This window comes from Clarias gariepinus, chromosome 2 (assembly GCF_024256425.1).
Source record: "Clarias gariepinus isolate MV-2021 ecotype Netherlands chromosome 2, CGAR_prim_01v2, whole genome shotgun sequence".
NCBI classification, from domain to species: Eukaryota; Metazoa; Chordata; class Actinopteri; order Siluriformes; family Clariidae; genus Clarias; species Clarias gariepinus.
The window spans coordinates 19,629,569-19,644,263 of NC_071101.1; the positions used below are offsets into that span (position 1 = coordinate 19,629,569).

Here is a 14,695-nt window from a genome sequence, read left to right on the forward strand (position 1 = left end):
GAATAATGTAAAATGTAATATAAGCACTGTATTTGAAAAGAGGCAGATATATAGTTATTTTGAAATTGCATTACTCCACCTTGCTTTATAGCACAGAATGTAGTTTGGATTTTCTGAAAGCATAAGGTCTGCTGATATGTCATATGTGGTAAAATGATTACATTGTGACTTAATTAACCTAGAAGCATTAGTGTGAAAATGCTTGAATAATTGGCCAACAGATTCTCTTCTTTCTTGTGACATGTGCCTGTGACTTAATTTATTAAAATGTGAACTCTGGGTGCGCAGATGAAAACATCTTGATTTTGTTGGGCAGTATCATGTGATAAACATATTAGGTTGCAGCAGTGAATTCATCTGGAGAAATTAAAGCGAGAAGAAGGAGTGCAAATCTTGACACACAGTGTGTCTATTATGTTCATAGAACTAAAAGGTTAATAAGTAATTTAAGTTGATTTACATTTATGGTCTGATGGTTTTCCAGTGATGCTGGCAAAAGGTGTCACAGAGAAGACTGATTGCTGAATGTCCACAAGCCTGTCTTTGATTTTTATGTAGGTAAACAGAACCAAGGCCACCCTGCAAAATAGGGTGAATAATGTTACTGAATATGGATTACTTTACTATATGGATTATATTCTTCTTCTGTACAAGTTTTATCTGTACAAGTTTTATCCTTACCTGTATTTCTGATTAGTCAGAGGTCCATTTTTATAATTTGTATTCCTAGTTATGTATGCATCATTGGTACTTCCAATTTCAATTTTAATCATGTTGCTTCTGGTAATGATATTATTATTTAATTTTAAAACAGTGAGATATGTCTTTGTATTTCCTTGTAGATAATCATTATAGGTCATTGTTATGGAATTACTGGAAATGTTACCTGAAATTACATTAAAAACATTTTTATTAATTAAAAAAAAGTTAAAAATACCATGCTTCTTTACAAATTTAGAAACAAATTAACAAAAAAAAACATACTGTTTGGGTCAGTTGACAGCAGAACACCATAGGCTTGAATTGGTTCGCTATTTAGAAGACTGTCACTGAATTCCAGAGTTATTACACTCTGGCTCATTGGAGTGACCATTATTGCTACATCATCTGGAATACTGGGCACTGGTGGCTCTTAATTGATGGGGTACAAAGAAGCACATGATTATTTTCCTTGATGCATAAAAAGCAGCTATGAAATTTATCATGTTAGCTACACAGGACTATTAATTTGAGCTTTTTATAAGTTGTACATAACACAATACAACAAATATACAAAAGTAATTCACATGCCTGTAATGCCTGTCTTGCATGTACTGTAAAGTCAAATGTGCCACTCTCACCAAGTCCTTGTATTGAAATAATCACAGTGTAAGTGCTGAAATATTATAGATTACTAGAAAAAAAAATGTTACAGACAGAATTGCAAGATGGAACAAAGTCCCTGAATGATTGAGACTGATGCGGAATCCGTGGTTGCTGCCTGAAGGATTCGTCCATGTTACGTTCAGCAGAGCTGTTGCAGTGTGATTTGGTCCTGCACAGCTTATGTTAGAGACAGGACTTGCACCTTGAGGAATTAGATAGTATATTACAGTAGATCTATTATACTACTATAGTATACTATACTGTATTAGTAGAATTTAATAGGAATTCAAATAGCCTATTTCAGTCATAGATTTATTATAAATGTATATGTAATCCTGGAGCAATGTAACAAGGGGTTGGAGTTTAATCAAAACATAATCAAGAGGTGTGGCTAGCATTTCTAGGATATCCAATGAAATTAATCTTCTATTTCCCTTAAAAAAAATCAGTAGAGTGCCACTTTATATGATTAGATGTGATTACACAGTACACTTTCAGTATAGCTCTTCATACAATATTGAGATTGTGCCAAATTACTGTAAACACATTACAAATAATTTTAATGGAACTTAAAATTAGAAAATAATTAAAACCACTGTTTGCTCTGCTGTGGTAGTAAGTGCTTAGACATGCTGGAAAGTGGACACAAACACAGGGTTTTACAACAACCACGAGGTGCTTAGGCTTGTCTGTTTAAGTAAAGATACTAGAAAGGGTGACATTTACTGTGTTGAAGTCAAACTGGAACATGGTGACATACAGTGATGTGACTCTTAGCTACAGTAAAACATTTTACAGAAAACCATACACCTTTAAATAATGATCCCAAACGAGGTGGCTAGGTCTGGAACTCCAAAGTGTTCAAAATTAAATAAATAAATAGGACTTGATGAAATAAATAACTCTATGAATAAATAAGACACATACATGTAATATGAAAATGATATTGTGAAATAATGAAACATATTTTGAAAAAAAAAAGCTTATTATTGTAAAATATATTGCACTTTGCAAATTATTTTACCCAATAACATAGATTATTGCAGAGACATTTTATTTAATTCATGCTGTTTTTATTTCAAAATGTAATTGTTTCAAAGTCAGTTTTTATTTAAAAATCCAGTTTTTCATACAGTATTTCATAATGCGACTTTTCAGCAGAATGAGCCGTTTTGTCAATCAGCGCCAGTGTGTTAGACCTGCGCGCCTATTGACTGATCCTTTAACATCGATTAGTTTTCCGGAATACCTGCTCCGCGGACCGCTGTTACAGCTAGCAATAACGTGCTAGGCAGTGGCGGAATGGCTGTATGGAATACCGTCCGTTTTCCCGGTGGGCCACTGGTTAATGTGGCTGGGACAGGAGGTACGTAAATTTATTAAAAAAATGACGTAAACTATAATATTGCATCTCTTTTTTACGCAGATAGATGAGTGCGTTAATTGTACGAGCGCCGCCGATAAAGTGTGTGTGTTCTGTAACGGCCACCGCTATGTTGTTTATCACATTATGTATGTACAGTATGTTGCCCTTTATGAGTTGCTGCGCGTGTCCGCTGAGGAAGTACGTGTGAGTAGGTGTGTGTGCGCATGAGGAGGAGAGAATGGAGCAGGAGCTCAGCTGTGCTGCTCCCCACCGAAACGCTCTATTGTTTTACCCTTTTCTTCACTTTTACTGTATGTTTTGTATTATAATTTTGTGACGCTGAAAAAGGCTGATAAAGGTTTTGTGCTGAACTCTATTGTTGGCTCTGAGCTCTTTTTTCCCAGCTATCGGCACAGCTGATAGTGGACTTTGGTACAAAGCAGGAGAGGAACTACCAGACCCCCATCATCAAGCGGCACAGTTTGTGTGCATGTGAATGTATTGTAATCCTAATCCATACGTGTTCTGAAACCACACCCCCATTCACTTTTAATTTACAGAGGGAGAGATATGGATCATTTTTCTATACAGCAAAGAATGAGTAAGGTGGAGCTAAAAATTTATGCAACAAGAAGAAAAAGCTTTAAAAGCAGATGCTCTGATGCTGTGTGAATTATCAGATTATGCCTTTTGCGTGAGGGGAAATTACAGTTCCACAGGCACTGACAGCTTTAACATTACGATCAGGGACAGTGAGTCTGGATCCAGCAACCTTAGGGTCAGTGATGATGATGACCAACACCTCTCCCCTTCTGTACCCGAGCCAAGTGAAAATCAACTGAACAGATAAACTGAAATAAAATCAGAGGCAGCATCAGTTCGGGCTAGTAAACAAGTTACTCATTTTAATTAATATTGTAGACAATATTAATTCAAAATAAGGCTGATTTTTTTTTATAATATTGACTACAATAATAATTACTAGCATGAGCTAATGCTGCTACTGATTTTATTTCAGATTACCTGTTCAGTTTGATTGGCATCATTTTCACTCTGGTAGATCAGGGGAGAAGTGTTGGTCATCATCAGCAGGCACTGGTTCATCATCACTGACCTGCTGCACTTGCAGCTTACACTGATTGGTGTATACTTGCTTGCTGATACACTGAGTGGTGTATCCTACACTGACTGTATCAAGATGATCCTCCCTGACCTGCTAAAATATTGTCTTAATAGGTTCATATGTTGTTTGTCTTAATGTTCTTTCCTTTGTTTTACAAATATGACCCAATATACACTACCGTTCAAAAGTTTGGGGTCACTTGCAAATTTCTTTGTTTTTGTTTAGTGATTTATTTTCTTTTACAACAATACTGGGGATTTCAAAACTATAAAATAACACATATGGAATTAGGTAATTATGTAACAACAACAAAAACAACAGTTAGTTGTTATTTTAAGACACAGAGGTCAGCCTTTCTGTTATAGTTCTTGCAAGAACAGTATTGTCAAGTGCATTCTTAAACAGATAGTACCAGCAATAACAGAACCTGTTGAGAATAATGAATTCTTCACTCAGCATTGGGTATCTTCCAAAATCGTTTAAATTAGCAGTTATTAAACCGATTATTAAGAAACCTGACCTTGACTCCTGTCAGCTGTCCAATTACAGGCCAATATCAAACCTCCCCTTTATCTTTAAGATTCTGGAAAAGATGGTAGCGGAGCAGCTTTGCTCATATCTACATAGAAATGGCATAAAAAAACTGTATCAGTCAGGATTTAGGCCTCATCACAGCACAGAGACAGCACTCGTTAAATCAAATTTTATTTGTCACATACACAGTCACACACAGTACGATATGCAGTGAAATGCTTGTACGACCACCGGTGGTCGTACAAGGTTATTTTCTTAAACAAGGTTATTTCATTAAAAATAAAATAAATACATATATATATATATATATATATATATATATATATATATAAGGAATAAATATTAATAATAAGAAATAAAAAACAAAAGAAAATAAATGTAACTAGTAAAATAATAAAATAAAATAATAAAAATATTACAAAATATAGAAATATAGGAATATGGGGGGGAAAATATATTCATATATAAAATATTTTAAATGTTTTAAAGTGGCAATGGCTTTGCAAATATGCATGAAAAGTGACTTATGAAAATGACTTATGAATGTATCATGTGCAATGGCAAATACTTTATATAAACATGTATTGTATAAAGTGACTTATGAAAGTGACATGTTTCAGGTGACATGTTTCAGGTATGTAAATATGTATTGCATGAATGTGTCCATGATTTGCCCAGTCAATGTCAATGTTTAAAAGATATTACCCCTGTGTGGTGATGTGATTGAGAGACCTTATTGCCTGCGGGAAGAAGCTCCTCCTCAGTCTCTCTGTGTTGGCCTTCAGGGAGCGGAATCGCTTCCCAGACCGCAACAGAGAGAACAGTCCATTGTTGGGATGGCTGTGGTCCTTCACGATCTTCCTGGCCTTGGTCCAGCACCGCTTGCTGTAGATCAAGTGCAGGTCAGGGAGCTCGGTGCGGATGATGCACTCAGCTGATCACACCACCCTCTGTAGAGCTCGTCTGTCCTGCATGGTGCTGTTTCCAAACCAGGTCGTGATGTTTCCCGTCAGGATGCTCTCTATGGTACAGGAGTAGAAATTCTTGAGCACCTTAGAAGTCTCTAAAGCGTCTGAGGTGGTAGAGACGCTGCCGGGTCTTTTTCACCACGGTGTTGATGTGACAGGACCATGACAGGTCCTGCATGATGTGAACACCGAGGTATCGGAAGCTGTCCACTCTCTCCACTGGGGTCTGGTAGTTCCTCTCCTGCTTTGTACTAAAGTCCACTATCAGCTCCTTTGTCTTACTGACGTTTAGAAGATCTCCTCTAGGTAGGCCGACTCATCATTGTTGGTGATCAGGCCCACCACGACAGTGTTGTCAGCAAACTTGATGATGGCGGTGGAGTTGGTAGTGGCCACGCAGTCGTGGGTGTACAAAGAGTATAGCAGGGGGCTCAGGACTCAGAGTGAGTGAGGCTGAGACATGTCCGCCCATCCTTACTGCCTGTGGTCTGCCAGTCAGAAAAGATCCACTGACACATTGATGAGCTGAGTCCCAGATGCTCCAGCTTGGTGGTGAGTGTGGAGGGAATTATGGTATTAAATGCAGAGCTGTAGTCGATGAAGAGCATTTTAACATAATTCCCTTTCTTAGTGTCCGGGTGAGTAAGTGATGTGTGGAGGAGATGTGAGATTGCATCGTCTGTGGAACGGTTCTGGCGGTATGCAAACTGTAGTGGGTCGAGTGTGTCCGGTAGTGAAGAAATGATAAAGTCTCTGATCAGGCGTTCAAAGCACTTTATCACTACTAAGGTGAGGGCTACAGGGCAATAGTCATTGAGAGAAGCAGGATGAGGTTTCTTCGGAAAAGGAATAATGATGGACTCTTTCAAGCATGTGGGGATCACCAACTGAGATAATGAGATGTTAAATATCTCAGTGAACACGGGTGCTAGCTGGTCTGCGCAGACTCTGAGGATACTGTAGCTTTAGACTGCCCTAAATCCACAATTTTTAAGTTAAACTCGGTAAATGTGAATGAGCTGCGGGACATTGGTCGGCTCCGGAGGCCTTTGCCATCACTGACCCTCACTCCGACACCTCGCCCAGAGTGGAGACGCCACAGGCGGCGAGAAAGGAAGCAGAAGAGGGGAAAGCGCGGAGGTATCCGTGCTAGGTTAGTGGCTTATCCACACAAGCTGGCTATTCCTACCATCGTAATGGCTAACGTAAGCTCTTTGGACAATAAACTGGACCACATTCAACTTCTTCGCACAACCCTATGGACTGGAAGGGACTGTTGTGTTTTGGTATTTCCTGAAACATGGCTCAACAATAGCATTCCGGATAGCGCCATTCAGCTCGACCAGCTAACATGCTACCGTGCGGACAGAGCTCTCGCTGAGAGCGGTAAAACCCGTGGCGGCGGACTTTGTGTTTACATCAGTGATGCGTGGTGCCGCGACGCAGTGGTGGTCTGTAAGTACTGCTCTTCTCTGGTGGAGGTTATGATGATTAAGTGTCGACCGTTCTATCTACCGAGGGAATATTCGGCCATTTTAATCGGGGCTGTTTATGTACCCCCCAACTCCAATAACAGGAGTGAGGCACTAAATGAACTGTACCAGCTCATCAGTGAGCAGCAGACAGCTCACCCAGATGCTTTTCTCATCTTGGCTGGGGATTTTAATTATGCAGATCTAAAAAGTGTGTTGCCAAAAATACAACAGCACATAGACTTTCCCACACAAGGAAACAATACACTGGACCTTGTTTACACTACTCAGAGATGAGCTTACAAGGCCCTTCCCCTCCCCCACCTCGGTGCCTCGGACCACATCACTGTCATGCTAATGCCTGTATACAGACCACTGATTAAAGTCACCAAACGAGTCTGCAAACAGATACAAGTGTGGCCGGAAGGGTCTTCTGAGTCACTCCAGAACTTTAGCACCACTCACTGGGATGTATTTAAGCAGGCCGCCACTCACAACAACTTTACAGACATACAGAAGTACGCAGAGACTGTCACTGCCTACATTAACAAGTGCATTGATGATATAACAGTAACAAAGACCATCACTGTCCGAGCGAACCAGAAACCATGGCTGACAGGGGAGGTCTACAGACTACTGAAGGTACGAAACGCTGCCTTCAAATCTGGAGATGTAGTGGTCCTGAGGACAGCTAGGGCCAACCTGTCTCGCAGCATCAAACAGGCAAAGAGACAGTACTCCAAGAGAGTTGCCCATCGCTTCAGCGACAGCAGAGACACATGGAGTCTGTGGCACGGGATACAGACCCTCACTGATTACAAGCCCCCATAGCACAGCACCGTTTTGACACTCACAACAGCACCACGACACAGAAACACCCACCTTAGCCCGGTGACCAGGTGATGACGCTTTCCCCAGACAGCGTGAGAAGATCCTTCCGCAGGATTAACGCACACAAGGCCCCGGGTCCTGACAACATTCCTGGCCGAGTATTGAGAGACTGTGCAGGGGAACTCACGGATGTCTTTACGGACATTTCTAACATGCATTTTTAGCAGGCTGTTATCCCCACATGCTTTAAAACCACCACCATAATCCCAGTACCTAAGAAAACATCTCCCTCCTGTTTCAATGACTTCCGCCCAGTTGCACTTACTCCCATCATTATAAAGTGCTTTGAACGACTAGTCATGCAGCAGATCAAGACTGCCCTCCCCCCTCCCTGGACCCCTTCCAGTTTGCTTATCGGTTCAAACGCTCAACTGATGATGCCATTGCTACGGCCCTCCACTCGATGCTCACCCACTTGGAAAACAAAGACTCTTATGTTAGAATGCTGTTCATCGACTTCAGCTCAGCGTTCAACACAATCATCCCACAATACAGTGAGAGCCACGTCAAACAGCCGCTTGGAGCATGATAGGTCCATGACAGGACCATGACAGGACCATGATCGATTCGTGCACGGAATGTGATCCCCCGCGATGACGTAGTTAACGATGCCCCGCCCCATAAACGCCCCCATGCGCTTTCTAAAAAGATGGTTGCAATGCTGTATAATTCCGCCAGATGAGGCATTGACTGCTTCAGTTAACAGCAGTGTCCAAGCAGCCGGTTACTATATTTAATATATATAACGTAACTTACGTCAACATACTTTCATAAATAGATGATGTGGTAAAAAAGAGGGATAAAAAAACGATTCATAAAACAGATTTAAATCACTCAATACACAACTCATGATGCTTATGCTATTTTTAATAATATTAATAAATAATGATTAAATTAATTAATTAATAAAACTACTTATTGCAATATTTTTCACGACATTCTTAATAATACTTAAAGACACGGTAACATTTGTAATTTATCTATACCGGTCGTTGTAGGTACGAAATACAAATGCGGGTTACAGTATTTACAGTATTTTACATTACGGTGTATTTTATCTATTTCCGTTTAATACACTGGTAAATAATATTTTGCTGCAAAGTAAAGCTTAAAATTTAACTCCTGCTTGAGTTTGTTTTAGTTATATATTTTTGATGTTTTCGCTGATGTTTTTTTCGCTGATAGTCAAAAATTGGCATAACAAATCGATTAATAACTCATAATATCTGAAACAAATATCTGTTCATACGGATCAGTCTGTCTTTAGTCATTTAACCAGCATACCATCCCCACATCAAAGATCTGATGGGACAATAATCACTTATCACTATGGTGAATAGATGCGGCAGCAGAGACAGATTAAATCCCCATAAACATTCACACCTGAACACAATACTAACAGAACTAAACAGTTCCAGAGGGTCAGCGCCTGTTATCAGGACAGGATTCACCTACAGGATAACACTGTAATTTTTACTGCTTATATATTTTTGCCATAGTTTCATTTGGTTTTACGCGATTTCATGTTTTATTTGTTTGTGTGTGTACGTGTGTGTGTGTGCGTGTGAGAGAGAGAGAGAGAGAGAGAGAGCGCGTGCGTGAGAGAGGGCTTATATTGTGATTTATCCAACGTTACTAAAGACTGGCTTACTACTACTAATAAAAATATTTCAATGTAACCCATGGGTCTCAATCACAAAATCAGCCAACGCTGTAAACAGATGACAAGACAAATTATATAGGCTACTCTGAAACGTTAATTTGAACATTTTAAAAAATATATATCTATATCTATATATATATATATATATATACATATATATATAAAAAATCGACTATTACTGTCAGGGTCAAGTTTACAGGGCTTCTCAGTCTTTCGTTAATTTTACTACTGACTCGAAACCAATGTGGCTTATTAAAAATGCACTGTTTTATAATGTTCTGCAAAATAAACACTGTCTACGGTTCGAATATACTGTGAACGTCTCAAAGTCACGTCTCTAGATCCTTCTGCACTAATGTTATTGTGGTGTAAATTATTAACGTATCGATGTATTTCACTTGCAGACAAATTAGTCTAGTAACGAAAGTAATGAATTTGTCACTACTCTTCTCTTACCCAGCACAGCTAAAAAGATAATAAAAATGACACCAATCCTGCCATGATGCTACCCTGCCCATACACAACACTGGCTGGGGAGATGAACTCAGACTTTCCAAAACTTACTATTATTTCATGGGATGAAATTAAACTAGAATGAAGAGAACAAAAATTAACTCCCCTCTGTGCAATATCTAAGTACAGTGTAACTAGATCAGCCACAAAATGCCCCCCATGTAACTCTGATTAGGAAAAGCTCACAGACACCAAAGCTGCAGCACTTTGGTGTAATTTTTATTATCTTTTTAGCCAAGCTACATAAGAGAAGAGTAGTGACAAATTTGTTACTTTTAATAAGGTGATGTTTGATTGGATATTATATAATTTCCAAGTTTGATAGTGTCAATTTTAGAGTGCATTACGTGCGATGCGAAAAGGAAGTAAATAAACACGTAGCAATGCAAAGAGGACAGAGCTGCGAACTATTTAAGCAATATAAATTCAACAGTGTGATCATAATGGTTGTTGTTGCTGCTGTTTAGGTAATTGGTTCCATCGTGTTACTGAACGCAACTGAGGGAAAGAAAAACACTCGCTAACGCGTTTGAATGAAAAGGGGCGGCGGCTTTTCTTTGAAGATAGCGATTGCGTAATGGGGGGCAATCCGTGGCAGGGGGTGGGGCGTTTTAGGGCATAACACACCTCTGAACGTCTTTTGTCTTGTAAATGATTATCCTTGTTCACCTTCCAATCCCCCACAGCGCACACACACTCCACACACTGTTGCTATGTCTGTTGGGGCACTTGGTTATACAAAGCACTTTAATGTATGAAACACTTACTTCCTGGTTTGTTTTATTTTAAATATTGCTTATTACCTTTTCCCGCAAAATAAACATTAAACATAAACAACATGTTATCATTGTGTAAATTATTAACATATTGGTGTCTTTTAATTAAGGACAAAAACAGACCCTGCGCTTGTGTTTAGGACTGAAGCTGAACAGCTGTGTTCATAGGTTTAATCAACGATTTACAAGACAACAGTTAAAGCGTTTGTGGATGAGAGGTGTCGCAAACATTGCGCTAGTCTGAAGTACCCCTCCCCCCGCCAAACACACACACACACACACACACACACACAGAGCAATTAGCACCATGTCATAGTCAGTATTTTCCACTAAGGTTTCTTACCTTCCACTCCTTCTAAAGTTTGTCTTTGCTCTTTTGATGGAGTTCTTAAAACCCCCAAAAACTTTATACTGAGAAAAAAATAATTATGGGTCACATAATCACAAACACAAACTAGCACAGATACATATGATCAAGTGTTTAACTGTTGTTTTTTTATTTGTTTCTATAACCAGTAATAATAATTGTTATTATCATTATTATTATTATCCCAACTCTTTGACTATTTAAAACAACGTCGGGTCCCATTTTTTGCACATTGAAGTTGTTGGTTTAAGTAAATGTATTTTTAAATACACAAACAATCCCCCAACAATTAAAAAACGCACACATGACTTTAAAAATAAAATTTATTCTTCCAAAACTAGTCAAAGGTAAAACAATAATTTGTATAAAACAGGTGAAAACATGTTTAATTTTTGCTTAAAGGTTATTAAAATACCCGGATAACACCAGCTGCTTATCAGTCTCTATCTGGTTCTTTTATATTAAAATATCAATTTTAAAAAATAGTAAAGATGGAACAGTTTAAGTCTTTGTTTCCCCCCCTAAAGTATTAGACGTTTGGCAATTCTATGTTCAGAATATACAGTAGACCTGACCAAACATCATTCTAAAGCTGTTGCACTGTGACGTCATCCCTCCTACAGCTCCCTCAACAGCTTGTTCAGGCTCCTCCAGTAGCTCCAAAAGGCCAACCGTCATCCGTCTGACCCCCCAATCCTCCACAGCAGAGCTCTGATTAAAGACAACAGGAGAATTTAGTGAAGACAAAGATAAATAAACTTACAAAATATCTAGTTGTAATAAATATAAAAGATATTAGTAAACCTACACCACAGAGTGTGTAAAATACTGTTTTGGGGAATTCTGGAATGTAAATAAACTGGGATAACTTTAACCATTGAACTTTGTTCGTGTTAACCCCGGTCTGTCTTTATTATCGTCTGCATTAAATCAACTGAGAATTTACTTAATACGCTTTTCATACAAATAAGTTAGGCGATATAACACTCGTATACATTAGTTCATCTCTGAAGCCAAACTATAACTTCCCGAGTACTGAACCCCCCCACACGCACACCTCCCCCTCCCCCCACTCCTTAACTGATAAACACTTCAGAGTTTTTATCCAGCTTGGTAACTAAGCGCTCGCGCTACCGCGCAAAGTCACAGCCAAATTGAGAAAAATATAAACCCGGCTATGAGCGTTTAGCTCGTGAGCTCCTGTACATCTATCCTCAGCTTGTGTCCTTCATGAACTGCATCACATTATATTCACAGAAATAACCTGCAGATTAACTCTTACCTAAAGAATAAATAAATGCTGAATTTATCCAGACAACACGCGATCAGACTCTAAAGGCATTTTTATAGAGCACAAACACTCTTCATCCGGTAGTGCAGCTTTTGTAATAGGGACATTAATAGTATTTTCGAAGCTTTAGTGTCTTTTTTAGTTAAAGAGGATTGACATTGCGAGTTTGTGACACTGACAGTAAGCTGTAATGTTAACTCCAGACTTGGTAAACAGATCATTAAGTTATCTAAAGTCACATCTGACCACTGGTGGTGCTGCCAGTGATTTTCAAAACGGCCGATAAAAAAACTAAACTGGGAAATAAACTGTAAACTAATCCCAAACAAATTTTATAAATTAAAACACCACTTACCGCGAATAGTCCATTAAGCCGCCATTTTCATCTCTAGTGCAGTTTGGCAGCGTCAGTCCGGCAGGGGTGGGGGTGGGTTGTTAAAATCACGTGATTGCAACTCAGCGCAGCTAAATTGCTGGCTCGTGTTAACGTGTCCTTGAGAACGAAGCGCCATCTAGTGGTGGAACCAGGTAAATGCATAAATAGGGCTTGAATGGGCGTGTTTACTGTGAAATCTTGACACGCCTTTCTCAAAGGAAAAGGAGGGGGGACTACAGCGTGCATAGGGCAGCCATACGCCATTCGTACGCTATTCACACGGCCGCGATGGTGCGATCGTGGAGAGGGTAAGGAGCACCTAGTTCCTGGGTGTGCACATAACAGAAGATCTCTCCTGGTCCACCAACACTGCAGCACTGGCCAAGAAGGCACAACAGCGTCTCTACTTTCTCCGAAAGCTGAGAATAACCGGAGCCCCGACACCCATCATGCACACCTTCTACAGAGGCACCATTGAGAGCATCCTGACCAGCTGCATTACTGTGTGGTTCGGCGCCTGCAATGCGTCCTGCCGAAAATCACTCCAGCGCATAGTGAGAGCAGTTGAGATGATCATTGGTGCCTCTCTCCCCTTCCGCCTGGACATTTACAACACCCGCCTCACAAGGAAAGCTCTCAACATCGCCTGTGACCCTACCCACCCGACCCAGAGCTTCTTTAGTCTGCCCCCATCAGGGAGGAGACTAAGGAGTCTCCAAGCCAGGACAAGCAGACTGAAGGACAGCTTCATCCATCAGGCGATCAGGAAGCTCAACTCCCTTCTAGCTCTGACTCCCCTGTGCTCTTCGGCCTCTCCCACCGTCAAACTCTGACTCCTTTATTTCACACACATGGACACACTCATACAGACACACACACACCACTTACACAAACTCACACATACACACACTCACACTCAATCACACTCTTGCACCTGTCACTTTGTGCTCCATGCACCATTGGTACCTTCACTACCTCAACCCAAGAAATAACATAAAAAAAAAAAATGTACATACCTTGTTTATACTGTATTTTTGTCTTGTTTACTGGTTTATATTGCTCATTATAATGTCACTTGTCACTTTAATTAACTAAAATAAGCACACTTGCACTATTCCTATTGCACTGTTCCGTTTTTCTCCATATCTGCCTTCTGTGTTGTTAACTGTCCCTTTTTGCAGGGCGGTAACCAAATTACCTCACCTCTGTGTTGTTAACTGTCTCTTTTTGCAGGACAGTAACTAAATTACCTCACCTCTGTGTTGTTAACTGTCCCTTTTTGCAGGACAGTAACTAAATTACCTCACCTCTGTTGGTTTTCTAAGTTTGTGTTATTTAAGTTTTTTTCCCCTTCCCCCCTTCAGTGTTATTTGTATCCAGGATGAGAGAAACGTAATTTAGATTCTCTATATGTATGCACTGTACATGTAACAGAATTGACAATAAAGTTGACTTTGACGACCTGAGAGGCCGTCTGGTCTTGCTGCTTTCCTGGTGTTCACTCTCTTGAAGGCTCTTCTCACGTCATGCTTGGTGATGATGAACGCGTTTCCGGTGCTGGCAGTGTCTTCCTGTCTGTAGCCGTTAGCGCCACTAGCATTAGCATTGCTAGCGTCTTTAGCTGCAGCCTCTAAGCAAGCCGTAGCACTGCTTTGCCTCTTTCACCGCCTTCCGGACGTTATACGACGCAGCCTTGTACGGTTTCATGTCCCCCGACGGGAGTCCCGTGTTGTAGGTTTTATCCACCCACGGCTTCTGGTTGGAAAACGTTCTGATAGTCTTTTTCTCCACAGTATCATCCGCTAGTTTCCCGATGAATCCCACAACCGCTTCCGTAAACATGCTGACGTCATCATCGGGGCGGTTTCGGAACATGTCCTAGTCTGCGTCATCGAGTGCGTCCTGTAACGCGGCAACCGATTGGTCCGTCCAGCGCGCAACCTCCCTTTGAACCGGAACGTCCTGCTTCAGCCTTTGTTTGTATTTTGAC

At 40.2% G+C, this 14,695-nt stretch overlaps 2 protein-coding genes across 2 annotated transcripts in view; both read right to left on the bottom strand.

The window, feature by feature from the left end:
* The window catches only part of LOC128540429 (receptor-type tyrosine-protein phosphatase eta-like), a 138,648-nt gene that overhangs the window by 84,112 nt on the left and 39,841 nt on the right, over positions 1-14,695 (bottom strand). The gene's annotated exons all lie outside the window — the stretch shown is intronic.
* The window catches only part of LOC128505630 (receptor-type tyrosine-protein phosphatase eta-like), a 45,202-nt gene that overhangs the window by 2,423 nt on the left and 28,084 nt on the right, over positions 1-14,695 (bottom strand). The window contains exons 2-4 of the mRNA XM_053476160.1: positions 985-1,131; positions 682-886; positions 461-579 (exon numbers count right to left, since the gene is read on the bottom strand). Coding sequence (XP_053332135.1) covers positions 461-579; positions 682-886; positions 985-1,131 — 471 coding nt within the window. The remainder of the gene's footprint in view (positions 1-460; positions 580-681; positions 887-984; positions 1,132-14,695) is intronic.